The 27,657-nt window shown below is 34.8% G+C and overlaps 1 protein-coding gene across 1 annotated transcript in view; it reads right to left on the reverse strand.

Annotated features, from left to right (window-relative positions):
• Positions 1–841: 841 nt before the first annotated feature.
• Positions 842–27,657, reverse strand: part of ESYT2 (extended synaptotagmin 2) — a 67,205-nt gene continuing 40,389 nt past the window's right edge. The window contains exons 8-23 of the mRNA XM_032237989.1: positions 26,559–26,677; positions 25,349–25,527; positions 24,607–24,689; positions 23,909–23,957; positions 22,042–22,131; positions 20,408–20,503; positions 14,195–14,257; positions 11,870–11,944; positions 10,864–10,950; positions 10,204–10,353; positions 7,031–7,416; positions 6,354–6,452; positions 5,891–6,022; positions 5,219–5,324; positions 4,077–4,126; positions 842–3,983 (exon numbers count right to left, since the gene is read on the reverse strand). Of these exons, the coding sequence (XP_032093880.1) occupies positions 3,938–3,983; positions 4,077–4,126; positions 5,219–5,324; positions 5,891–6,022; positions 6,354–6,452; positions 7,031–7,416; positions 10,204–10,353; positions 10,864–10,950; positions 11,870–11,944; positions 14,195–14,257; positions 20,408–20,503; positions 22,042–22,131; positions 23,909–23,957; positions 24,607–24,689; positions 25,349–25,527; positions 26,559–26,677 (1,810 nt within the window). The 3' untranslated portion in view covers positions 842–3,937. The remainder of the gene's footprint in view (positions 3,984–4,076; positions 4,127–5,218; positions 5,325–5,890; positions 6,023–6,353; positions 6,453–7,030; positions 7,417–10,203; positions 10,354–10,863; positions 10,951–11,869; positions 11,945–14,194; positions 14,258–20,407; positions 20,504–22,041; positions 22,132–23,908; positions 23,958–24,606; positions 24,690–25,348; positions 25,528–26,558; positions 26,678–27,657) is intronic.

Genomic DNA, 27,657 nt, shown 5'->3' on the forward strand with positions numbered 1-27,657 from the left:
ATAAGTTGACTCTTTATTCTTTGTGGCAGCCCCTCAAATATTGGAATACTGCTATCATGTCATCCCTAATCCTTTTCTCTAGACTAGTCAAGACCAATTCCTGCAACCATCCTTCATATATTTTAATTGCAGGCCTTTAATTATCTTAGTTGCTCTTCTCTGCACTTTTTTTTTCAAAGTCTTAACATCTTTTTTGTAATGTGGTGACCAAAAACTGGATGAGGTATTCCAGTTCTGGTCTTACCAAGGGTTTATAAAGCAGAACATTTATTTATTTATATATCCGTCTTGTCCCCTTATGTTTTTAGAAGTGTGGTCTATATTACTAATTGTCTAGAGGATGAAAGAATTAGATTCTGAGATTCTGATTGGTTATGAGTAAACAATATTCACATTCAGTTAAATGTCACAATTTGCACAATGGATTTTTTCAAGTAGGAATCTACAGGTATTAAGGATACATAATGTTGCAAACATATTTTTTTTAATTGGCCACCTATTCTAAAACTAATGTTGGAAGAAAGGAAAGGTAGCATCAACTACAGAGAAGAAGAAGCAAAATTTAATTCACATGCATAGCAACACTTGTCAAGTAATTTTTCTTCTTTTTGAACACTTTCATCAAAGTCTTAAGAACCCACTCAATGGATGGACTGCAAATTGCAACAAAAAAGCTGTGATTCTTTAAAAAATGCAATCATTTTGTATCTGTTCTTCTTTATTTTGGTGTATCTGTATGTGATACAATGCTTTAGGAAGTGAACTGAGGGCAGTAAAAGCTGCTAATTATGTCAGGTAAACCCAGCAGATGGTCTTTGAATGAATGAAAAGAGGCAGTGAGTTCCATATGAATCATTTACTGAATAAATACATGCAATAGCAAAATTAGATCAGCGAAAAAATTCAATCTGTAGTCAAACTACTCTCTTCTTTTCCCCAGTTGCTGCATCATAATAGAGAGTTTGAAACAGGAAAGAATGTTAAATCCCTAAGTCAAATAACAGCTTCATTGGTGATTAGATTACAGCAGCTCTAAATACAAAATGCAGCAAAAAACTGCACCAGTTTCAATAGCACATAAAGATGGGTAAATACAGAGAACAAAGCTTGGCTTTCATTACATGAAATATTTAAGCTTTCTTTTAAGGCACAGAATAGAAAAAAAAACAGAAATCTAATCTGATGGTACTCAGATATAGAATTGCTAATTGGAATCTCATCAATCCTCATCATTCTTCAGTGAACCATTAAATTGTGAACAGCATATTTATTCATGCACTCGGTTTCTATGTCTCAAAGGCAAAAAAAATGTTTTAATCATCATTCAGATTTTGGTCCAAAATTTCTCCATCTCTTTACTGCAGAGCTATTTTCAATATATTTTGCATTGCATCAATTCAAGAGATGTGGCCTTATTAGAAAGAACAGAGAAGATGAATAAGGAAGAAAACATTGCTTTGTGTATCTTAACATCAAACTAAAAGGCTTATTTCAACTTATTAGTGGGCCTTTGTTTTTCCTCATTTTTTTATTCCTTTTGCTAATTTTAGTTTTAATTGCAAAAAAGAAGCCCAAAGTGCTAGATCATTCTGCATATATTTATTGATATTATGAGCCTCCTCTTCTCACCAGGCTACCCCTTGTTAGTAGAATTAAAATATAACTTTATAAATTACCACTTAAGCAAAGCCACCATACAGTACTCTTACTCACTGATGTCACTTTAAGCCACAACAGAATACAAAGGTTAGAAGAAATATTGATTTTCTTCAGTAAAATTTCAAATTATGGGTTTATTTATTTATATGTTTTCCTGTCATAACTCTATTTAATGGCTGAATCATCCTCTTGCATATCATCCCTTTTTTAGATTTCCCTGAAACTTGCCATGCAGTAAATGCATTTCTGTCATTTAAAAGGAAGTGAGGACTGCTAACCTAAGCTATGTTGTGATAAGAGTTACTCATGCTATTCTGTATGAAGCCAATGTCTGAATGATATTATAAAGTCGACCTTAATGAGGCACATTCATAATAAAACACAGGAGAAGCATACATGCCCGTGTGCAGGTACATCACACTGAAATATAGACAACTGATTCTCAAAACATGATATAGACAATCTGCTACATATATTACAGGCACTTTGGTATCCTTAATAGTCTAGTTATTTATAGGGCACAATGGGAAGATCTCTTCAAGCTTCAGTGAAGACTGCTCCTCTTGGAGAATTTCTTCAAAATTGTCTAAGCCAGAGTTAAGATTTTGTAAGTTTTATTATAAAGCTAATATCCTTAAAGTTTATTCACCCATAGAAATCATTTGGCCAGAGAACTTTCTAAGACTTTCAAAAGTCTGATAACATTTTATTATTTTATACTATTGTATTATTCTTAGAAAGGCATTGCATATATATTCAAGATGATGTGTAGCTACTAATTTCCATGGAACTATGCCATTTCTTGGATTAAAATACAAAAAAATGTGTCATTGTTAAAACCATCTGAGAAAGCTTTCAAAAATATTTGAATAAATATAATTAATGCTCCCCCTTCCCGGGTTCTATTCTGAAAGCAACAGTGAATAAAATGTTCACACTCAAATAACCAAGCCCATTTTCGCAAACTGTTCTTGCATTTCCTGGGCGTGACAAAATCAAATGGAAAAAAAAGCTATACTGATTAGAAGATATATTTGATTTTAAATGATTCACTGGAAGTATTTTTTTTCCTGCATTATTGTTATACAGAAGCACTGTGGATCAGCTTCAATGCTGTTTTTGCACACTCTGTCCTCCCATTCTGTACTGTCATATTCCTTATTGATAATGTGTGAATGAATCAACTTTGGAACTTGTACTTTCATAAAGAATGCAGTGCTATGTGGTTACTACATGCATTGATCCAAAAATAAAAATAAAAAACTCGCTCAAGGCACCAATGCTGACAGTACTGAAACAACTGTGAAAGAATCAAGCAGAAATTCAGAAGTCTCTACAGTTTGAGCTCATTATTTGCTGGTATTCCACATACAATTGTAAACATGCTTTAAAACTCAGTTATAAACTGTTTCCTATCGGTAGCAATCAATGTGACATCGCAATTTGTATCAGGGTGGCTGCCAAATCCTAATTTGTTATATAGCTTGAGCATTCTGTTGCATAGGCATTTTCCCTGCATTATGGATAGGACAAATAAACTTTTAATAAGAAGCAGTGAATGGAAAAAAACACAGTACTGTACTATATAAATCTTCATTTTCACATATATAATATATGCATTTGTGAATTATATGCATTATCTGAACAAAAGAATACATTTTTCAATATAAATATTAAAGGTTAATATTTTGTATTTCCCTTTTTTGCAAATCTTTAATCATACATCATTACATCAATAGTTTTCATTTTTTTAAAAAATAAGAAACTCTTAAATCCACAATATTAGTAAGATTAAGTCCATTTTTCTAGCTATGCTATTCTCAAATTTGTTTTAAGATTTTTATATCATCCTTTTTTCAAAGAAAATAGTTTTCTTTGACATTTTTTTCTGCATTCACACCTCTGAGGATAATGCAGTTGAAAAAATAGTATCTATTTACATGGCAGATATCTTGATGAGACAAAAATAAGGTAAAAAAAAATGAAATATAGCCCATTTTTCTTAAGGACAGAAATGCCATAACAGGACCTAATGAAACAAATGTTTATTCTATAAACCCTATTGCACATTAAAATTGCTGTAACAAATGGGTAAAAAAAAACCTGTTTATAAGTAAGCTGATTTAAGCCTACAGCAAAATCTCAAGATATTATAAAACGGTTGGGGTGATGGGCCAAGTAACTAAGAGTTATAAAAAGTAATATTGGTACAATGATAATAAAAAACATAAAGATTGGCAAAAATATGCTAACAGGAGCTTTTGGAATCCAAAGCTGCCTAAGGTGCAACGTTAATTCTTGTCCCATCTTCTGTCAAGTCATACCTACGAAACAAACAGAAGAAAAAAGAAACAATGAACTCTTCCCCAAATTCTCAATGAGGTAAAATTGAAAAGGCATCCTATGGCTGTACTTACCACTGAGTACAATTTTTGGAAAGTGCTTCTGAAGCCAGTGGTATCAATACCTGTGGGAACAAAAACTAAATTATGACACAAGATTCTACATGCTTTGCTTCTGTGGAAAGCCATCCTAGATTCTGGCTTTGACTCCTAACCTCCTGTATGCACAAAGTCATTGCTTACAAATGTGAAATCTGAACCGTGATTCCATTACAAAGTTAACCTATTCAACAGATGGCTCTATTTTATGGATATGTTTCACAGCTTCCCCTCCAAATCCATGGATCTTAAATCCTTATAAGAGATACATCGCACAAGGTAAAGGTAACGTCTGTTGTTTTTTTTCCAATTCAAATCTTTACACATCAGCTCAATGAGATTTTGCTACAGAATGCATGGGATGGGGGGGGGGGAGATAAGTAATTCTGTTTCAGAATCAGCTATATGTAAGGTTTATGGGATTATGCCCATAATCCATCACCACCTTCTTGGCTTTCTGTAAAGGCCTCAGAACATGACTCTGCCAATTGGCATAGGGCCCCAATGGGGGTTGTGATGGCCAATAGATTACAAAAGAAGATCCCACCTCCATATTGCTCATGCACTTGGTTCCCAGTTTTATCTAATTCCTGTTAATTTTAATATTTTTAATGTGTCAGGTTTCCGAAAGATGCCCTAATTAATTCATGAGCCTCGAGCCAAGTTTCAAAAGAAATCCAGTCATTTATTAGGAACACCATTTCAGCAATACCCCATTGCAGTCAGATCTGACGTCATTTAAATTATGACTGAACTTTGCCCATTTCTCCCCTCCCCTCGATCTGTGTCATAAATCACATATTCCAATGAGGTGCACATCTCACAAGCCTGCTGTAGTAATCTGAGCACCGACTCTAGCTGAAGGTATGCACCATGGCAATTTGATAACAGACATGCAAATGTTTTATGAGTTGACATTATGTTTGCATGCTCTTCCTTTTACTGTCTTGTTAGCTGCCCAGAGTCACCTGGATAGTGAGACGTGTGGCATATAAATTAAATAAATAAATAAATTGTAAAAAAAAAAAAAAGAACTAGTTGATATTCTACAATACTTCAATTCACATTTATTTGCCACATTATCCAAGCACTGCTTTTTTTACATCTGTGATACTCACCTTACCAAGCAGACCTTTATCTTTAGACAAGAACCCTCCACTGTTCTTCACTGCAACATCTAAAGTTCTTCTCTGTAGATCAGACAACGGAACGCTGAAATCAAAACTGAGAAGGAAAAAATGTTTCAGACAGAATATAACCAAAGTACTTTGAAATCAGGAGATCAGTGGCTTCAGAATATTTGGCTAAGGAGCCCTGAAAATCAGTGAGATTTTTGAGGTTGCAACTGTTCAAGTCATATCTATTACATAAGGAACATTTCCCTCTGCAAAATTATTTGCCTTCCACTTTTTAATGCTCATTTTAATATCTATATTACCCCAAGGCCTAGCTTCAAATTCTTCTTTGCTAAATTAAAATTTTTATAGCAATTAATACCCAACTGACTAGGCTTTGACAACTTATTTTTTATAGAAAAATATTGTGATCGTACTAATAAGACTCATTTTTAAATAATTTTATTTATAGATATGGTAACAAAATAAACCAAGAGGTGCTAATCTGCATTTATCTTTATCTCCCTGCATTGCACTTCTAGTAACAGTGAATTATTAACCACTTTCTAGATGCCTTCTTAAAAATCAATAGAAGTAACATTTCAGTGCAAAGAAAGAAATTTTAACAATTTCACAACTTTATGCAGTAAAATTAGGAATCAGATTGCAACATACGCCTGATCAAACACTGGATTTAAATTCTTCTTTGAAACACTTGTTTTTCTTCTTCCTGATCTCCTCTTGTCAGGCAATAAATATATTCGAACATAAGGGTCGGAACCTTCTTCTGAAAAGGCGATTAGATTTCTACAATGAAATAATACAAAATATCCAGATCAGAAATAGTTAATAAAGCAGCACATCTGCAAATTTTGACAATGCTTGGTCAGTACCCCTTTCTCCAGGATTCGCTGATCTCTTTTTTCCATCTGCCTAGATACAAGCCCTTAGCCTGGATTCCCAAGAGAATCCAGGTAAGTCAAAGTCACAGTTAAATGGGGAGATTTGACTGGAGGAATAAAACTCAGCATTTTTGACGAGATGGGAGAGAAGAAAGCAGAGCCTTCCCAGTTCTCCAGCACAGCTACCGTACCTTACAGATAAACTGATAAATGCAAGAAATATATAATACGATCACCTGCATGTATGCACAACCACCATAAGTTTGTTTCTCTGTGAACTGTGACGAATTGTTAACTGAATCTGGCCCAATGGTGACTGTCCCAACGTTGCTCCACTACAAAAATCAAGATAATACAAACTATCAGCATTGAGCTTCCACAATGACACAAAAACAATTCTTTCTTTTGTGATTTTGGGGATATATTATATCCCAAAGGTAACAAAAAATATGAAATAAATACTTCAATAAGAACCCTAAACTACTATTCTAACCCACCTGCATACATAAGACAATCCTAATGAGGTTCTGTACGTACAATTTACAATACATTCTGGTTTTCCAGACACAATTAAAATATAGCATTACTAATATTAAGTAATTGTTGATTTGTGAAGACATGTTTTGGTTTTGAGAAGTAACAATATAAAACAAGAGCTGCTTATTGTGCAGAAAATTGGGGAGGGGGGGGAATACTGGCAATAAATAAATTGTGGGGTGCTGAGGCTGGTGCTTTTTAAAATTGTAAATAAATATCTGAGTCAAGGTGGAGACGTCATGAAAATGTCAACTCGATGCCCAGATACTGTAAACAAAATGCAGATTATCGTGCTTAGAATCATTAGGAAAAGAACTTAAAGTAAAAATGCCAATGTAAGAATAGATACAATATGAAAAAGAATTTGGGACTGTACTTTTCAAGTTGCCTCAGACGTTGCCTTAGCTCCTGCGTGGCGATGGGAAGAGAGATGTCTGAAGCTATACTTGGAGTAGGCTCTTTGACTGAAAGGTGGCTGGGAGAACCACTCAAATTGGAGGTCAGAAGACTGGAGGAACTTCTGCTGAGATCTGCTGGCCATTGAGGGTGAGGGTTGGAGGGGAGGCCTGCTTCCATCCCGTCAATCCTTTTATTGGCATCTACAGGTGTAGAACTTAGGGCTTTGCTCACATCAGCTGCTGGAGAGGGGGGCACCTGAGGCTTGAAAGTACCCTTCCTCCCATCTTTGGAAACAGAAGGCCTCTTCACTTTGGACGTATATTGGTAATCTGGAGCTCTCTCTTGGTTTTCAAGAGAAAGGATCTAATAGTCACAAAACAAACAAGAAGATCACTTTCGTTCCTTCTTACAGTTCAGGAAAAAAAATTGCCTACATCAATGAATGGAGTTTCAAAGGTTGCAAAACCCAACATTGGGGAAGGAGCTTTAGTACAATGAACAGATTACAAAGAGAACTAAAGCAAACCTAGAAGAGTTATCTTTGAGACTATTTTTTCCTCTCTCCAATTGCTCTATATAAAAACATGCCTGGAAAATCTCATGTAGTATGTAATTTACCGGAGAGTTATGCCTAACTAGAATGTTTGCCCTTAATCTCCACCATGATGAGAAAAAGAAAAGTTTGCCTGAATGAAACTTAATTGATAGGAAATACAAATAGCCCTCAACTTATTTCCAGCACAGAGTCTATTATGACAGACCCCTAAATCGTACATTCCTACGGCAAAAGTTCCAATAGCCACTTCCCCTGATCATGTGTCCACATTTCGGACAATTGGCAATCGACCTGCATTTGCAGCATCCCATGGTAATGTGACAACAATTTATATTTTTGCTGAAAATTAGTGTTTTTTTCCCCTGGTTTTCATCATCAACATGCCATAGCAAACAATGGGTTTGCTTAACACCCACCATAAAAAAGGTAATAAAATCTGACTGATCACATGATGACCTGCTTTTAAACTTTCATGAGTTATGACTACAAAGGGCAGATCCTGTTATATTCCTAAATCAAAGATTGTCTGTATTCTCCTCTTACGTTTTACAAAAAGGAAAGCTTTCAATGGGACATCTATACATCTCACTTGGTGGAAGTTTCCATTTTGTGGCTGTGGAGAATTAAAAATACACACTAGTCCAGCCTCTTCCATTTGTTAAGCACTGGCAACCTTGATATTCCTCTCAATAAGAGTTAAAAGATTTTTGCTATCAAGTTTTTTTCAGAATCTTTTACAATCTCCCCTGGATTTAATCCCTGAAAAGAATGTGTAAAAAGCTTGCATTGTATAGAATGCCTAGTGAATCTATAGAAAGCATGGCATTTTTAGGCGAAGTATGAAATGCCTTCATTATTTTAATATGCTATATAATCTCCCTAGGCATTATGCAGCATAGTAAGAAAGTCATGTAAAGGGTTAGGTAAACGGTTAGGACATATACGGAAATGAAAGAAGAAATATAAAATAAAGTACAGGACTTTCTTACTGAAAAAGAGAGAGAAAAAGACAAAGCATTGACCTACAAGAAAGGCTAGGATGACATTTTCAACGAATTATTTTATACTTTACCAGTTTCCCTTTTGGCATTGCATAGAATGCCTGGGAAGCATGAAATATTAAGCATTTCGTACTTTGACATCCCATTTTTGGCACTGTATAGATTTCCTAGGCATTCTATAAAACGCCTAATTTCACACATTGAGGGGAAGATAAACAAAAGGAGCATCTAAAATATTGAGACTGCAAGATGCTACACGGAGCATAACGTCAGGTATGAGAATAGCATGATATGGGGTATTATCTGTTGTCATACACACGCAGTACACATATACTGTGTAACAAATCTGGCATTTCCAGATGTTTTGGATACAATTCCCTAGAATCCCTGATTATTGGGTATAATGGCTGGTATTTATAGAAGGGCAATCCAAAATATCTGAGAGACACCAGATTACCCTTTCCTGGTGCATATGATGTAATATATGAAAGGAACCCTGGTGGTGAATGATTGAAGTGTAGTACTGCAGGCAAACTCTACCCACAGCTAGGATTTCGATCCTAATGGGACTCAAACTTGACTCACCCTTCCATCTTTCCGAGGTCAGTAAAATGAGAACTCAGATTGTAAGGGGCAATATACAAACAATGCTCCCGGTGTAAACCACCCAAAGAGTTCTCTAAAACACTATGGGACAATATATACGCCTAAATGCTATTGCTATGCTGTTGCTATTGGTTCTATCTCATCAGAAAATATCCTTATTTACAGTCTCTTATAAAGATTATAATTAATTATGATGCTGTGTGTCGTTTTTAACTCTTAATCTTGTTATATTATAGGACAAAGTAAAAGCAATAGGAAGGCAATGCAGAATGGAGAACTAGAAAGGCTAAATATGAAAGCCAATACAGAAGACTGTATAATTGCTTTACATTATTACGTATGTTTTGTGTTTTGTTTTTTCTTGTTGGGTTTTTCTTTCTGTTTTTAAAGATTAAAATGTTCAATAAAACTATTTTTTAAAAAAGACATGCACACACTTAGAAGTATGGCACATTTGAAAAAAAAAACCTCTTAATCTTGCCATTTTAAAGGGATCTTGACGTAAGGATGATTATAGTTATTTTTACTCATTTCAAATGCAGATCTTCCTTTAGATTAAGCAGGTATAAGAAAGGGAATTGTTTCACATTAAAATTAGAGCTCTGGGCATTACTTCTTAACTTGATGGGAGAAAACTATCCAAAAATTAGGCAGGTCGTCTTAATCACTTTTGCTTTTCGACAAAAAAAGGGAAGCATGGCAGTAACTGAACTCGTGCATTCAAAACATTATGCTCCTTCACTGAAATACAGACTCACTTTATGCAATATATTGACACTTTTACCACAGCCTGCAGCTTTGGTGTCAATAATTTTTAATGTGTCCATCAAGTAACCAAGTTTACAACTTCTCATTCCCAAGCAACCACACCTTTTAAAATCTTTTCCTGACTTTCTTTCTTAAAACATAATTTGCATATCACTACCATTACCACAATTATTACATGCTTAATTTTTAAATAAATTTTAGGGAACTGTTGTAATATACCCTGAGTGCAATCTTCATGTATACAGTGCTGTTTGGACCAGAATTATTAAGATGAAATCTCTGATGCATAGTTAGATCTTCACTTGCAAGGAGTTGGTTAAGAGGAAGCTTAAAATTTCCCAAGGAGCACTGATGTTGTTCATCCTTGACCTATAGAAGAAGGAAAAAGAATTATTACAGTTAAATGAAAACCTGTATTAAAAAAAGTTAACAAATTACTAAGTCCTTAATTTTATTCAATTAACCTGATTCTTGACCCATTAATAAACTTAATCAGCTTAGAATCTTTGTTTCCTATAATCTGAATTTTGATGTATTGTAATTTTTCTCACTTACACACTTAAATCCAGCATTAGAGAAAGCCAAATTTGATATTACATTTATGCTTTATTCAGTATAAAGCTTTACACTATATTACATATATATTACCAAAATAATTAAAACATTTTCTAATTACCTGCCTCAAATTTACTAAGCAAACAATTCAGCATAGGCAGAACTACAACTATTTCCAAGATAGGATCCCTTGTCTATTCAGCAAAACATTTGCAAATATCAAGAATACAACATTTTTTGCTGTAATTCTCCCAATGCTGCAGCCATTCTGGCACTCTGCCCTCAAAAGATACCTCAGATCAGGCAATAACAAGAATGACCTACCTCAACTTCTAGCTCTTGTCGTCGAGGATTATGAACAAAAAAAGTGAAATGCTCTTCCCAAACAGGTTCATTGGTCTTATAGCGGATCTATTCAAATGCAGGATTCTTTATTAACATATATGTCAAAAAACAAAGCCTACTTATACAGATACACAGGCATTCTTCTCCCTTTGCTCCAAGAATTGCATGTGCTTGGGTAATATATTAAGGCAGGGGTCAGCAACCTTAAACACTCAAAGAGCCACAAAGGTCTGAACCAGAAGCCCCCCCCATTCAATTTTGGAACCGACTGGCAGTCCAGTTCCCCTACCATAGAGCCTCCTCCTAACACGGCCTCCTTTTTACTTCTACCTGTCCTAACCAAAAGCCCTATCAATTGTGGAGCTGACCAGCAACAGGGAGCTGCAGCAGTGGGAGGAAAGAGCCACATGTAGCTCCAGAGCCGCAGGTTGCTGACCCCTGTATTAAGGGAACTGGACAACAATGGAAATCACAGAGCTGGATATTCAACATACAAATGCAAATAAATACATAAAAACATCAAAGTGGTTTGTGAGTCCGTACTTCACACTGTACAATGGGCTTTGTCCCGCAATACAAATTACAGATATCAGGATTTTTTCCCCCTGATTAGATTTCTGGAATGGGCAACAGAGTAGATTTAACCTTCTATTTCACTTGCACTCCCAATCCAGATCAGAAATATGAGTTAGGGGTAGAGAGTAATGTGAAGGATATTGTCCTCTTAGAGCAGCTTACAAGTACAGTACTTCTTATCCAAAGAAGCTCACAGCAGTATGTCCTTTGAGAAAAATCATGATACCCAATGCTAATTCAGATCCAAGTGCCTGCAAATTGCTTAGGGGATGGGAGTAAGGGATTCTATTAGCTTTGAAAGAAAATGTTACACAGATTGATGTGATCCTGTATATACAAAACCTGGAAAAATTAGGATGGTATGAACCGTGTTGCTTTACAGAAAAGGACAAAAGTGGTTAAGACTTACCTTGCTTTCTTGTGAGTTATGTCCAATTGTCATTAAGACAAGGGGATTTGGATTACTGTTCATTTTCTTCCCTGACTGAAAATGTAAAAAACAATAATTCTATTACTCTTATCTTCCTTCCATCTATTCTGTGTCACAAACATATATAAGATAAAGGAACTGCATAACTTACCTTGAAAGATTTGCACATAGAAATTACTGAGGTTTCCAACCTCCTTACAAGTATTGTGTTTTTGAATGAATTGGTTTAAGGTGCTCAATGTTTCATCTTTAAATAAGCATTTCATTCCCTCCCCTCCCCAAATTAATGAAGCAACATCACAACAAATAAATGAATGTTGCGGTCAGGAAGCAAAAGGAGCATATGGAGAAAATGCAAGCTTAGAAAGCTAATCTTACATATATGGAATGATTAAGCAGAATGTCAGAATCATAAAACATTTGGAGGGTAACAAAAGAAATGATATGCTATGGCTTCTATTGTAAGTTTACCCAGTTTTCTTACTAAAACTACAAAAGTAATTTTAAAGAACTCAAATTATGAATGTCTGTTAATAGACTCCCTAGCAATGTCTCAGTTAAATACTTTTTGTTAAAAAGGAATTACAGAAGTTAATCTGAAGCATCTACCAATGCTGTTAATACAGTAATTAAATTATTAATAATTAATTTATAAACTGGAACTCCAAAAAGTAACATGATTAAAAAGGAAGTTAAAACAATGTTAAGACAAAAATAGCAGACTAAAGACATGGGCATTCTTATCTCAACACATATTGTTTTGAATTTTTAAAGGGGGAGACGTATTTAGTTTGATTTACCTAGCAATACGCTTTTAATTATTTCTCGCTGTGAAAATTTTTTAATTGGCACAAAATTCATTCAGATTTTCTCCCAGATTAGTTCCATTTCTGAAAATTATCTTCAAGGGCAAAATATGAGCCATAGGGATCTTCATCAATATCATCCTCCCTTATATGACATATTTTTGGATATGTATACAAGAGGGTCTCAATCATGTCTTCATTTGATAAAATGTATTGTTTATTGAATGTTTAGCCTGTTTGGATATTGACTGTTCAGATACTTATTCTTCTTATTTATGTTTTTCTTAACTTTATCGATTTCTGGTTTTCAAAATGCTTACGTAAAATTTAGACAATTTATTTACTACTGAATGGCAAAACTGATGGGACAGGCAAAAAACCTCTCAGAAAATAATACACTATCCCTTTAATATAACCAGAGTTGTTTCTAACCATAATAGAAGTAAGATTCAAGTCTTACTTCTTGCCTCAGGAAACAGGGAGGCACATTTCTTTTTTATATGTGCTACCAATTAAGTTTCTACAGGTAAGGAGAAACAGATATGTAGTGTCTATATATTTGCTTACAGCTAGCCTTTCAGTTTAACCAGCAATTCTGAGCTGTGTATCTCTGCACAATTTATGAACAAGCTATTCTGCGCTGTCAGCATCTTCAAAAAAGCACTGCCCCTACTTTCCACATTAGTGGCAGGACTAAATTTAGTTTTCCACTAGCAATTTGTCTTATTAATTCCATGTTTGTATCTATAAGTGGTGATCCTGAAGCAAAAGGGATGGAATTAATAAGGCTACATGGGGTTTGTGCTTCATGATGACTTAGTGGCCCTTACATTAGTTTTGTTATGAATATTTTGATTGCCAATATGCAGTTACATTCCAAGTTCAGTAAATGTATTAAAAAGGGATCAAGAAATTTAGAAATTCTCTGGATTAAAAAAAAGCATCAACAGGTTTAATAAAATCATGCTTTTGAAAATATATTGGATATTCAGTACCATTTTAGAAGAATTAAATAATTTGTTTAATAGTAATAATACAGCTGACTCTCTAATGCAAACTTTTTAAAAATAATTGATTAAAATTAAAGATTATTTGTTTCTATAATTTATGTAATGCAACCACTGATGGAATGTGCCTTCCACTCACAGACAAATTAATGTTATCGCGTCCTGCTCAAACTTTGTGACACTAAGCTTAGATCTCCTGGAATTCAAAATATTTGAAAATATTTTCCATTATTTTAAGACTGCCTTTATAATTTTTATAAATAACTCAAGGTGACAAACGTATCTAATCTTTTTTTCCTCCTCCTATTGTCCCCATAACAACAACCCTGTGAGATGGGTTGAGCTGAGAGTGAGTGATTGGCCCAAAGACGGCTCTCATGCCTAACTCATAGGCACTTGTGTAGTATTGTATCTTCACCAATAGACCAAACTGGCAGCCAGAATCTTCATTTAATTGTGTGGTTTTAAATGGAAAATTGTATCACTTTTACCTTTAAGACTTTCTGAACAGCAGACTTCTTCAAGGCTTCTGGATTATAATCTAAAGGATTATGCTTTTAAACCAGAAGAAAATGAACAGACGGAGGGTTAATATGACATGCAACAAAGCAGTTCCAATTGGTTAATTAAGGACAGGACAACAACGGCAGACCAAACAAACATTCTCAGAAGAGAAAAATGCTTGAACATTAATTACTATAAAATAACTTGATATACCCTTTTTTTCCCTTCTTATTCTGTTTTTAATTACAATATTTCACTGACTTTTTCCAGACAGGCTAAGATTCTCCTATTGGCAGTAGCTCCCCCACCCCATCAATAATAGTCCATTGCATTGGATTTGATAATATGGATACAAAAATGGAGTAGAGGTCTAACCAGCTGATAATTTTCATTAACAATTGCTAATTTTATTTCAGAAAAACGGCACCGTCCTGAGGGTAAAGCAGGCAAATTATAATGAATTAAAACAACACCACTTAAAAAGAGAGAGAGGGGTGGGTGGGAGAGGGATTCTAGAATTTCATTTTGTCTCAACATTTCTGAGATGGAATAAATACATAGTTAAATCCAGCTTTAAGCTAAATTGCTAGGCAAAGCATGCTAGCTAATTCAAAACAGGAAAGGGAATTCTCTGTCCTCCAGAATAACTGTTTAAAGTTTGTCTGCTGTGAATCTTGTTTTCAATGGGAAAAAATGTTATAAAAACTTCTACATGTGTCTCAATATTATACATCATGCCACAGAAACATTATACCAAAAATTGACAGAAAGTTTATGTCTGATAAACTGAAGAGTTGTTGAGCACTAACTTAAGTTTTTTTTAAACTAAGAATGACTTTGCTTCTAGATTGTTTTACTCCGTTTAATCACCAAAGTTCTCTCTATATATTTTTAGATTTAGAGTAGACATTTTTAACAAAATTTCTGCTTGTCTTCTTGTCAGGAAGCCACACTTCCAAATAAAGCTCCTACCTAGTATTTACCTCAAGAAACTTTATGCGGGCTGTTTATTTGAGAACATTGTTGTTGTAAAGATGAACTAAAGGCTGGCACTTTTGCCTTGGGATGCACCAGCTCCCCATTTTCTCTAATTAAACAATTCTAAAAAATAATAATAAGATCAGATGGGCAGGAAAAAATGCAGTACTATAAATTTATGGATACTCGTTTTTAAATAAAGGTACTGTATACAGCCAGTCCTTGACTTAGCAATCAACGTTTTGACAGATCAACTAGGGGTACTGAGTACTTATGATCCAGATTCACACTTCCAATGATCAGCCCCCTCTACAGTCGCATGACCGCATTTTGGGCATTCAGCCACAGTGATGCATTTACAGCCACCTGCAGGGTCCTGCAAACATTTCACTGCATTTTAAACCGATTTTGCTGAAAACCGCCATTTACTTTCTTTCTTTCTTTTTTTTTTTTGGGCAAAACTTCTTAATGAATAATTGATTTGCTTAATCACTGTAGTATTTGTTTAACTGCCACCACAAATAAAATGTATAAAGTCACATGAGTTATCTATTTTATGACTGTCACAACCATGGTTGTTAGGTAGGTTTCATTACGGCGGTAACTCAAGGACTCCTTGTATTATTCTCTAAATTTATCCTTAGGTTTATTTAAAAAAGTAAATCAGGTATGCTCATTTTATCCTCTGTTTGATTGGCTATTAAGTATTGTAACAACTTGATGCAGCACAATGTACTTTACAAATAGTTCCCTTTCTCTATGTTTCCAAAAGCTTTGGGCTAGTAGTAGTTTTATGCCAAATGTCTATTTGCCTAGACTGGAAAAAGTCTTCTCTTTCTTCTTCCCCCATGTAGTTTATTAGCATTTAATTTTCAGTTCCTAATTGTTCTTGCTATACACATATAACAGACACATTAAAGACTGCCATGAAATTTTGCCTCACGCTGTATTTTTTTAAAAAAATTCTCCTTGATTTAGGATGAACACCATAGCTGCTTTTGATGAAGAGGAGCCAATGTATCAGAGTAAAAATAGCAGATGACAGAGATGCTTGCGGCTTGCATGCCACTGTCATGCAAATGCCATAATGCTTATTAAGGAATCTTTAAGCTATAAAAAGAGAAGGAACTATTCCAGTTCCATAAAGAAAGAAAAAAAAGACAAGGTGAAGTTTAATTTGGGTCAAGTTGCTGTTAAAAGTTTCTTTTTCTGACCAACCTTCACTTCTGTAACACATCGTTTCAACTGCCTTAATAGAGTTGGAAGTTTTAACAATGCACTGGAACCAGAGGACTGATAGCAAAGTAAGAATATATGAGAATTTAATTGTAACATACTGTTTTGGTATTACATTTGAAACTTTCCAACTTGAATCAAACACGCAACCAGGCCTGTTTTTACACTGATTTCAGAAACTCAAGACAATCAAGATTCTCAAAGTAAACCCAATAATGAGATGCCACAAAATAGGAACGTAGGTGGCTTGCAAGCTTAAAATGATTATGCAATGTGAATTCACAACCCCTATTTTATTTTATGTTTAGAACTGTTTCAAATTTCTACTTGACTGTGCAATTTAATGGCTGTCTTTGTACTAGCTGTTATCTCTCAGCAAAATCTACTTCAATATGCTCAAATGGAAACGGCTAACTTATGGGTCCATATTTTAATGACTGCACAAAGAAGTGTATTTTTTCTGTAACACATATTATTCCAATTTTAATTATGCAACTTGAACCAAATTAAAGACCTTCTGGGCCTTCACATATGCCACATACAATACTTGCATTTACTTTCCAAAACAATTACAAAGTATGTTGATTTTTACAATTCATGACCATTTCATTTCTCTGCAAGCGTCACATTTTTTCAAGTAGGTAATTGAGCATGCTAGTCTCTGAAAAAATTAGAAAATTTAGCTGGAAGCTAAACTAATCACACCACTGAAAATGTAGCCAAAACAATATAAACTTCTAAAACCATGCACTTAAAAAACAAAGTATTGCATGCTCCTCCATTCCAATGTTAGGGCAAAGTGGGTTTATGAACACCAAGGTTTAAAAAAAAGTTATTTTTTTTTTAAACAACAGAACACGTAAACCTGAAAACTCACAAATAGTGCTCTATAGACTGAGGTAGTATTTTCACAAAAGACTAGTCCCGATGCTCTCCTCTCTTTTAAGTATCCACACTCAAATTTTCCCTCGTAGATACTCTTTAGAAAAATGCAAAGGGAAGGAGAAAGCAGAAAGTCATAGGATTCTGGCAGCCTAAGGGGCTCAAGCAGCTTTATCATTAGCATAGATACAGAAAACTTAAGTACTAAAAATCATACAAAGAAAGGATAAACCAATAGCACATTTTTCCATTATTGATCTAGTTTTATCGACATTTCTAGGCAATTTTTTTTCTTCTACTACTGCAATTGGGTGTATTTTAGCTACAGACACCACTTGCATAACAAAATCACACTTTTCAATGATAGCTTTTTAGTGAACTCATGCACCATCTTTTTATACCAATACGGTTGCTATCATTGTAAATGAAAAAAGAGAGAGATTTTCTGAATATATAGAAGTTGTACTCTTAATCTGTATTCATTCTTGACAAAGGGAAAAAAAACGTCATTTCTCTTAAATTTTAATTATATTATACTATCAGATGATTAGGATACAATGAGACCCATTATTACATACTGTTTCTTGACATTTTTTTTGAAAAAGTATTCTATTCAAGAGTTCCAGGACATAAAATGAAAATAAAACTAACACAAACAAAATAACAAATCCAAGATTTTGCCTCATGTCCATCACAAGTCTTGCCAAAGATATACTAACATTTTTATTGGCATAAGGATTAAAACACATCCTTCCACTTTTCATAACTGGGAGATTAATCCCAGGCAAACAGGAGTTGCCACTTCATTATTTAACATGTCTCTCTTTTTCTGGTTTGGAGGCCACAAGGGACTTAAGACAAGGATATGACTGTCCTGAAGGACTGGGCTTAATTTATGCCAGTCTTGAATAAAATACTCCAATAAATTGAGCCCAAAATTTCCATTGACTTTGTCAAAAAAATCTCAAAAAGTGATCACATGACCCCTGCAACTGTCATAAATACATTCCAGTTATAAAGCATCCATAGGGATGCTGCAATGGTCATATGAAAAATAATATGGTTTCTCCACGTCATTCTTAGTGAAATGTGCAAAGCAGCATCTGTGTCGGATGAGGCAAGCACATCTTTCTCCTTCTGTCCTGGCCACTTTTTACAGAGGCAAACTGAGAGTTTTTTTAACAAACTGCATCACTCTTTAGTTTGGTGGCAGCAATTCCTCAGATAGAGAGTGATAAGGACAGCCAAGGAGATTACAGGAAGCGCACTTCCAGCATTCAGAATGCTGCTTATAAACGCTGAGTGTTTAGAGCTGGAAGCATTGCTAGAGACCCCACACACCCACTTCACGGTCTTTTTCTGTTGCTCCCCTCTGGGAGGAGGTTTCGAAGTATTTCTAGCAGGACTTCCAGATTCGGTAACAGTTTTGTTCCCTAGACCATCCACCCGATAAACTCGCAAGAATCATTTCTCTCGCCATGGACATGTATAAATCCAAACTAGACCAAGTTGTTTCTCTGTGTCATATAATATATGTGGGTATATGTATGTATGTATGTATGTATGTATGTATGTATGTATGTATGTATGTATGTATTCATTCATTCAGTGAGTCTGTTTGTCAGTCAGTCAGTCAGTCATGTAGTGCATATTGGAGGTGGTGACCCTTTGAGAGCTGTATACAATGAAATTTCATTTTAATGAATGCCGATTAGTGTACATTCAAAATGACAATAAAGTTATTCTGTCTGTCTGTCTGTCTGTCGCCTACCTATCTACCTACTTACCCAATCATGTCACTTTCTTGAGTGCCATTGTAACTTTGAACAGTTACTAAATGGATCACTGTAAGTCAAGAACTACCTGTACATAATTATTCACTGTTGTTGTTTTTATCAAAGAAAAGAATAGAAAAGCTTTACCAGAATAAGTTTTTAATAATATTACCAATCAACTTCCTATATATACGCTATTATCGTTGTTACCAACTTCATCTAGTATTCAGGAGGAATTCTGTTTTTGAAATGGCAAAATCATAATTAGAAAACTTCATAACGACCATTGATCCTTGTCTAATATTTTATCTTCAAGTCACATTAGTAAACTTCATTACGAGTTTCCTTCCTAAAGGCTAGATGAAGAAGGCAAATGTATGCTTCGTTATAAACATCACATCCTTGGGTTTATTTGGGGACCATTCATTATTTTTGATTTAATCCTGGATAAAAGGGAATTAAAAGACATACCATGATTTACAGTTTAAATATATGGAATTTTCTGAGAAGCACTCCAATTATACATATTTGGGTTCTCTCTCTGCACAGAAATGAAAAATCTGTATAACTGGGACAGTGTGTGTGGGCACATTTTATTTTTACAAAGTGAAAGGTGTTTCCACAGCTATTCTTGGAACTGCTATTTGGAGACAGTAAACAGATCTTTTAATTATAAGCTTGCAAGCCTATGTGGGAAAGCATTCACACCAACCCTGGTCAAACATTTATGTATATGAAAAATAGTCTAGAATAGCAAACGAAAAAAAGTCATGTTCATTAGCAATTCATATCAGAAGCTGGCTTTCAGTTATCTCTTTTGATTTGCCACAATGAAGCAGGATTCTTCCTTGCTCAGATCATCCCAATATATTGTTTGGATTTTAAATATTTTACCCTAAATGAGTTTCCATTCACAGAAAAAAAGAGCACCATTTGAAAGCAAATATACAGGCACATGTTCTACAGCACCATAGCTCCAGATTTAGAAGCGTACTCATTCATTTGAAGCTGGAATTCACCAATTATCTATTTTTCCTTTCAGAAAGTGTCCACTAAATCGTAAGATTACCACATTAATAAATGCTGCAAATTTATTGTAAATTAAAATGACATTGTTCTATAAACGTGATTAGATTACTGATCCTGCAAAATAAATTCAGCCGTGAGGTATGTTTATCATAAAAAATTATCAATGTAATGGAATGCATGAGGAAAAGTAATTAAAACATAACGTGATTTGTGAGGCAAAGTGGCACAGTAGTAAGCAATGTGTGACTGAAGAAAATTAGGAATCACTCAAGAGAAGCTTCATTGTCACCTAAAACTTACTGGCAGATTTCTTGCTGAATCCAAATAAAGAATAAGCACCGCTGATGAAAGCCCATCGTCGGCTTGATCTTTATCAGCTCTAATGCTTTTTAGCACCTAAAATCATAAAAATATGATTAAAACCTGTAGTTTCGTGCTTTATCGCTAACTAAAAAGAAAGCAAGTTATAACATGCAAACTAGAAAATAAAAGTGTAGCTATACATAATAATTTAAAATTAAGTATTACTATACCTCATCAAAGAACAAGGTAGCCAACATTTATCCTAAAGTAAAATAATTTAATTATTTCCAAACATAACCAAACTAGATTTGAATGAAAAAAACCTTTATCTGAAAAGAAATTACGCATTATTCTTGCTGCTAATGCTATTTCTAAAAGTCCATGGAATTATTTTTCAATATTAACTATTCTACATATGAGAAATGATATACATAGATTATGTCTATAAAACATTATGGAAAGAGAAACTTAAGAAACTCAAGTACGCAAGTGTCCTGGAACTGAAAAAAATTCACTGATTCTAGATAACATTCCACAAATGTAATAAATTCCGCAAATTCATGTTTTATGCCATTTACTTTCCCAGTTGAGTGTGTTTCTTAACACTTGCAAGTGTATTCAAGGATTTCAGTATTCACTTTGCTTTTCATATCATATGTATGTATACAGTAGCTTCTGGGTCCATTGTTCAAAAGTATCCTTCGGTATGTCCAGTAGTAAAATATTTTGCTTCATTCTTTAAGTCTAGTTGGAATGTTCTTCTTCTTTAATTGTAGCATTTAGTTCCTTCTAGCGTCTAATTTTAAATTTTTATCTTTTGAATTTTTTTTAAAAAATAAAACATTTAAAAAATGGACAAAAGCACTTTCCCAGAGGAAGGTTTCTTATAATTATTTTCCCAAATAAATTTCTTATAGGCGAGAGAACAGCATATGGATTTAGTAAGTAAAAATAAAATCTTACTTCAAATTTATCTAAATCCTTAGTTCATTTGTAACTTTCTAAAATCAAAGTTTTAATCACTCTTGCTGTTTATAAAAAAAAAGTTCTTAAACTTGAAGTCAAAACTCACCCAGTGCTATAAAACTTGTCGATTCAAAGATTTTTAATAGATGAAAACCAATTAACACACAATTTTCAAAAGTGATTAGAAAAATATGCAAATTTAGTATTCTTTCAAAGCTGCCAAGATGGCTGTTCCCTCATCTCCCACAGCTCCAAATAGACCAAAGACCACCATCTTGCAGTCTCCTCATGAGGAGCAGCTGAGTGGAGTATCTGTGGGCAACCTCAAGTCTTCTCCTTGTCCAGAGAGGAATTATCAAAGAGCCAGTCTACTCCCTGTCTCCTCATTTGCCACAGTCATTGGCTCTGTTTTTTGCAAAGCAGTTTTCACTCTGCCATGTCTTACCCAGAGGTCGAAAAGAAACACTTCCTAATGAAACCCCTTATTTTTGACTTGCTAAAATAACTTTGGATTTTTGTGCCAAAATAAATCTTTGGGTTTTTTTATTCTGTGTTCTTCTAGAAATAGAGCATATTTAAATGAATGTGGACAACCACACATTTAAAGACACATTTTTAATGACAGCCTCTTCAAATGCAAAAAAAAAAAGAATAGAAAAATATACCTGGTCAAGATTTTCAACAGTAGGCTTCAATGTGAGCCATTCGAGTTTTAAGTGCAATTTTCCTTTGGAGACTTCATCCAAAGAAAACCACTGTAAGGAAAGTTTATAAAGTACAGTAAGAACCAAAGCCATTTGCTGCAAAAATTTTACCAACATTACATACAAATTCCTGGGCGAAGCCAACTAAGGACATTTCATATGAAAACAGCTAAAGGCATTGTAGCTGACAGAATAAAAACATTTTATCAAACAGGCAAGAATTGTACTGTTTCCTGCATTTCACCCAGAAAACTATAGTAAAATTATTTCATAATAAAATACATACAATGACTTTTTAGAATTAAGCATCTGAATATTTAGCTTAGGACACCTCAAAACACATTTAACAGGAACTTTTACAGAAGTTTGCAGCATCCTGCAATCATATGACCACATTTTATGATTGTTTTGCCAAAAACTGGTCCTTATTTTTAGTGTTTGCCAAAATCATGTCCATAGCAAACCATTGATTTGCTTAACCACAGCATTTGTGGTGCCATAGTGGCTAGAATGCAATATTGAAGGTTAATTCAGCTCATTGCCTGGAGTTCGAGTCCCACCACGCTCAAAGTCAGGGGTGTCAAACTCGATTTAATTGAGGGCCGCATCAGGGTTGGGTTTGACCTGGGGGGGCATGACTAGGGTGGGTATGGCCAGCTCAACATCACTCATGTCAGGAGCACCTATGGTGGCCCAGGTGGGGCTGGGGGACTCCATTGTCTCCAGTGGAGGAAGGCAAGACCAGGGAGTGTGCCAAACCCTTGAACTCCAGAGGAGTCTTGCTGTCTATTGTGGCCAAATCCTTCCTTCCCTCCGTCCTTCCTTCCTTCCTTCCTTCCTTCCTTCCTTCCTTCCTTCCTTCCTTCCTTTCCTTCCTTCCTTTTCTTCCTTCCTTGCCTCTTCATTCTCCTTTTGTCTTTCTTCTCCTTTCCTTCTTTTTCCTATCATGCTCTCTTCCCATCTTTCCTTCTTTTTTTTCTTTCCTTTTCCCCTTTCTCTTTTCCTGTCCCTTCTTGATGCTCAAATGCGTTTAGTTTGTTTTGCTAGCCCTCTGCCAACGAAAATGGATTGGGGGGGGATGCTCCCCCTGGGCTCCATTTTTGGTCTGGACAGCCTCCTGAAGTCCTCTGCCAGCAAAACAGAGCCAGGAAGGGGGGTAAACACATTTTTGCCAGGAAGCTGTCCGGGCCAAAAATGGGGCTATGGGGAATCCCTGGCCTCCATTTTCGCTGGCAGTGGGCTAGCTAAATGAACGAAAAGCATTTGAGCATCAAGGGCCAGAATTTATCACCCCGTGGGCCTTCAGTTTGACACCCCTGCTCAAGTTTGACTCAGCCTTCCATCCTTCTGAGGTCGGCAAAATGAGGACCCAGATTGTTGGGAGCAATATACTGACTGTAAATCGCTTAGAGAGGGTTGTAAAGCACTCTGAAGTGGTATATAAGTCTAAATGCTACTGCTATTGCTATTTGTTCAATGACCATGGATTCATTTAACAACAGCAGAGATTTGATTAATGCCCACTGCAAAAAGGTAATAAAATGAAGGTGGTCCACATGACTGACCTTTTTTATGATTGTCATGTTTTATGACCATGATGGACAGGCTCCTTATGACCATAAGATGAGGACTGCTTGTATTCCACTCCCATGGCTTTTGCCTTCAATTTCACTTGTTAACACAAAATGCTATAATCAAACTAAGAAAATCTATTTAAGGAAATCTGAAGCCTTTGCTGAAATTGCAATCCAGATTCAATATAGGCACTGCAGATTTATTTTATCAACCTTCCTTGTCACTGTCTTCCCCAGGCTGAATAGAGATTTACCTCATCTATGTGGCGTTCCTTTTCAACTTCAATTAAGTCTATCGTCAGGCTAAAAAAACACAATGCAATGCATTAGAAGACCATTATCTGAACTACAGAACCTGAAGCTGGAATTTTGTAGCAGCAAAATGGTGAATACACTAGAAAAAAAAACCTGAAAAAGCAATTCTGAACAAAAACAGGACATGTGATTGAGGTATGAAATAAAGCTTATATTGTTTTAAGAATTGTGAATAAGATGGTAGGACCTGCTGCCGAAAACTTTAGGTCTTTGAAGCAGAACAAGATGTTGGGAGAGAGGGAGAAGAGAAGCAAGGATAAACAGTTTTGTGGTTGTCTATTCCTTACGTAGTAAAGGCCAAACGTACTGTATATTCAAAATGAAAAAGAAACTGTGTGCATTAATTAGAGCTGTGAATTGCTATTTCTACTATAATCATTATTGCTTTGCTTTCTTTTCATATGGTATTTTTAAAAAATGTTTCTACCAAAAGTATTAACTTTTTGAAGGCACAGAATTTTGCATGCACACAAGTAATAATAGAAATACATTGGAAATATATTTGTCTGCTAGCTTCTTTCTGACTCTTTGAGCTTACCTTTACTCTTTCATTTATTGACTGATCTGGATAGTAGATTCCAGGATAGGATTTCAATTTTTTTTTTTAAAAAAGGCATGCAAATGGCTTGATACTTACTTTCCTAGAAAGTCATCCTTGTCTGGATCTTCATCAAAGAGTTCAATCTCCAAGTCTTGTCCTGGATGTTCATAGACTAAGGCCTGGAAATATAACAAGATAGCCAATTCAGCTAAAAGTATGACTTAGATTACGAGGTTTTTAAATTAGATAAAAACATTAACAGATGATTGTCAAATATACAATGTTTTCTCTGATTTGTTTATCTGATTAAAAATTTAGGAAGCCTTTTCCTCTGTGAGCCCAGGGCAGCACACAAGGGTTTTTATCCTCCTCTTTATCTTATAAAACTTTTAAAGGTAGATTGTGTTAGTTATTCTATTTCAGCCCCAAATCATTCAATAATGTCCATGAGTAAGCAGGATCTTTAATTGGAGTCTCTCTTGCCTCAGTCTAGTATTATTAGTTATAGTATTCACTCCAAACCATTCATTTACTGCCATTTCCACAGTTTTTATGGTATAGATGAAATTGCAATTTGTTAGTAAATCACAGTTGAAGAAATCAGAGACAAGGTGAGAAAGAAGAACATATACGAACCCTAAGGCTCATTTTTATACTAAACATAGCTTGGTATTTTATCTGAACTGTTCTACTGAAGTGCAATATCAATTTTTCTCCAACAGTTAAAAAAATCATTTCAGATCAATGTATTTATAATAGAATTATATGATATCCGTCTTGAAGGTTCTAAACTCTTAAACACATTTTTCAAAACTAATACCAGGCAGTAGTTTCATACCTCATAAACTTCATTCCACTTTGGATTAAGATTTTCTTTGATAACTTTGCTTCGGAAAATTTGATTTCCCAGTTGAATGATTCCATAAGGATCAGACTTTCCCTTAACAAGTCCCTTTAAGTAAGTATCTTTTCCCTCAAGATCCTGAGCTTCAAGGAAGTGTATTCTTAGTACACCCTGAGAAGAGGTAAGAAAAGTTGACCATCATACAACATTCAGCGGTAAGGTATCATCAGCATAACTGAATGTTTATGACCTAATGAATTCTCTAGATTAAAAACTAAATTGGTTCTTTAACTTAATTTTTATGGAGGCTAGTCATAGCAGTATTGAATTGATTTTTAAAAATTATTTTGGAGACTAGACATAGTAACTATGCATTGTTAACCTATGTAGGTAGTGAGTAAATAAAATAAATAAAGGCACATTTCCTCCTAATTGTATCTTTGCACTTTTAATAAAGATGCACAGTAAGTAACAGTAGGTCTGTGTGTCTGTGTGTAAAGCATCAAGATACAGCAGTGGAACTGAAGTTCTCCCCCACTCTTTGTACAGATGTGTGACATCAGCATATGCACTAAGAGAGTGGGGTCTTAAGCACAACATTGTAATCTCCATTTTTACTTTTAGGATGCCCCCGTGCCCGCCTTTGCCTTGTGGACATTGTTGAGACTAGGATAAAGGAGAAAAAACATCACAGAGATAAGTTGTCATTAATTTTATGTTATTACATACATCTATGTCATAATTTTAATAGTAGGAAATGGGTTCGGAGCGGAAAAAACCCAACAATGTTTAGATGTATCTGAAAACTCAACTACAGAGACCAACAAAACCAAATACTTTGCATGTTACAAGTATTCAGAAAAGTGTCTCTTCCCCAGAGTTTCTTTCATGCTGCCATGGAAATCTCTGGATGGAGATTAGCATTCTTAAATGAACTGGAAGAATTCAACTGGTTACAATTCACGGTGTCCAGACAATATCCCGATGGTGCAGAAAAGAGGTTTTCTGCTGTTTTGAAATTTAATGGTCCAACAATAGCTTAAAAGTCACATTCGGAGAATTGTTACCTAGCTGCTAGAAATGTATTATTTGTTCAGTATCCAGATTTTAAGCTCTTTTATAACCATTATTGTCCAAGATTGTTCTGCAAACACTCTGATAAACATTTTGTTATGTCAAAATTTATGTTAAAAAAAACCTTACCTTGGTATGGGGAACCGCAATTGAGCAATCTGCACATCACTGACAAAAGGAACAGTGATTCGATTTGGAAGTACTAGATAATTAGATATTATATCTAGTATTATAGTGTCAGATAATCCACTAAAAGGGAAAAAAGTCAACGAAGTTATTTTAAGGTTAGCATTAATTACATATGCTGCCATTATGAAAACAATTACATACAAGCTGCACTTCTAATACGTAAAATAAATATACCAGTTGAAATTCTCTATTTCAGTCTAGTCTTCTGCTCAATCTGATTTCTATTTGCGAGGGGAATTGTCTGGGATATCGCACCATCAATATATTCCTTCTTCAATACATTTTCATCTTCCATTTCACAAACCAGCTATACAATTTACAAACTTTACAACAGGCCTACATATGAAAACATCCCGTCTTTGTCTTCCATGACTTATCATCATCTTTTACAGGCCTCTGTGATTTAGTTTATATGGCATTCAATTTTTTCATTTAAAAAAGATTATGGATTGTCTCTATTATTTAGGAAGGAAAATAACAAGCAAACAACCAGCTTATTAAATTGAATCATGTGGATAAGGAACAATCCTGCCCATCTCCCTTTCTTGCAGAACATTTTCAGGAGAGAAATAAATTTTTGCACAGCCCTATTCCCTTTAAGCAATGACGATGATTTGCTTTCACAAACGATCCAAAAATGGAAGTAAGCCCCAAAGCATGTAAGAATTTCATCAATACCTTTGATCACCACAAGATGGAAACAGCTGTTTAGAAGAAGACAGATGGCCTTATTATGTCTGTATAAACCTTATTCTTTCCTTCCTGCATTATCTTTCATCATGATATATGAAGGTTTTACTGATTAGCTCAAAAGGTTCCTTATTCTGCATTTTTGTTTCTTACAGTGCAAATAGATGAAGCAGCGATAGTTTAATATTCACCATATATAAAAGCTATTGTTTTGTTTTTAAAAGCCAAGCAAACCAGCAAATAAAACAGGCTTGTCAGTTTGACTGCTTTATTGCCTTCCTGCATGCCTGGAAATAATGTCAATCTGCTCCCTTAGGACTTTCATCTTGTTTACAACAAATACTATGAAG

The sequence above is a fragment of the Thamnophis elegans genome, chromosome Z, assembly GCF_009769535.1.
Source record: "Thamnophis elegans isolate rThaEle1 chromosome Z, rThaEle1.pri, whole genome shotgun sequence".
Lineage (NCBI taxonomy): Eukaryota > Metazoa > Chordata > Lepidosauria > Squamata > Colubridae > Thamnophis > Thamnophis elegans.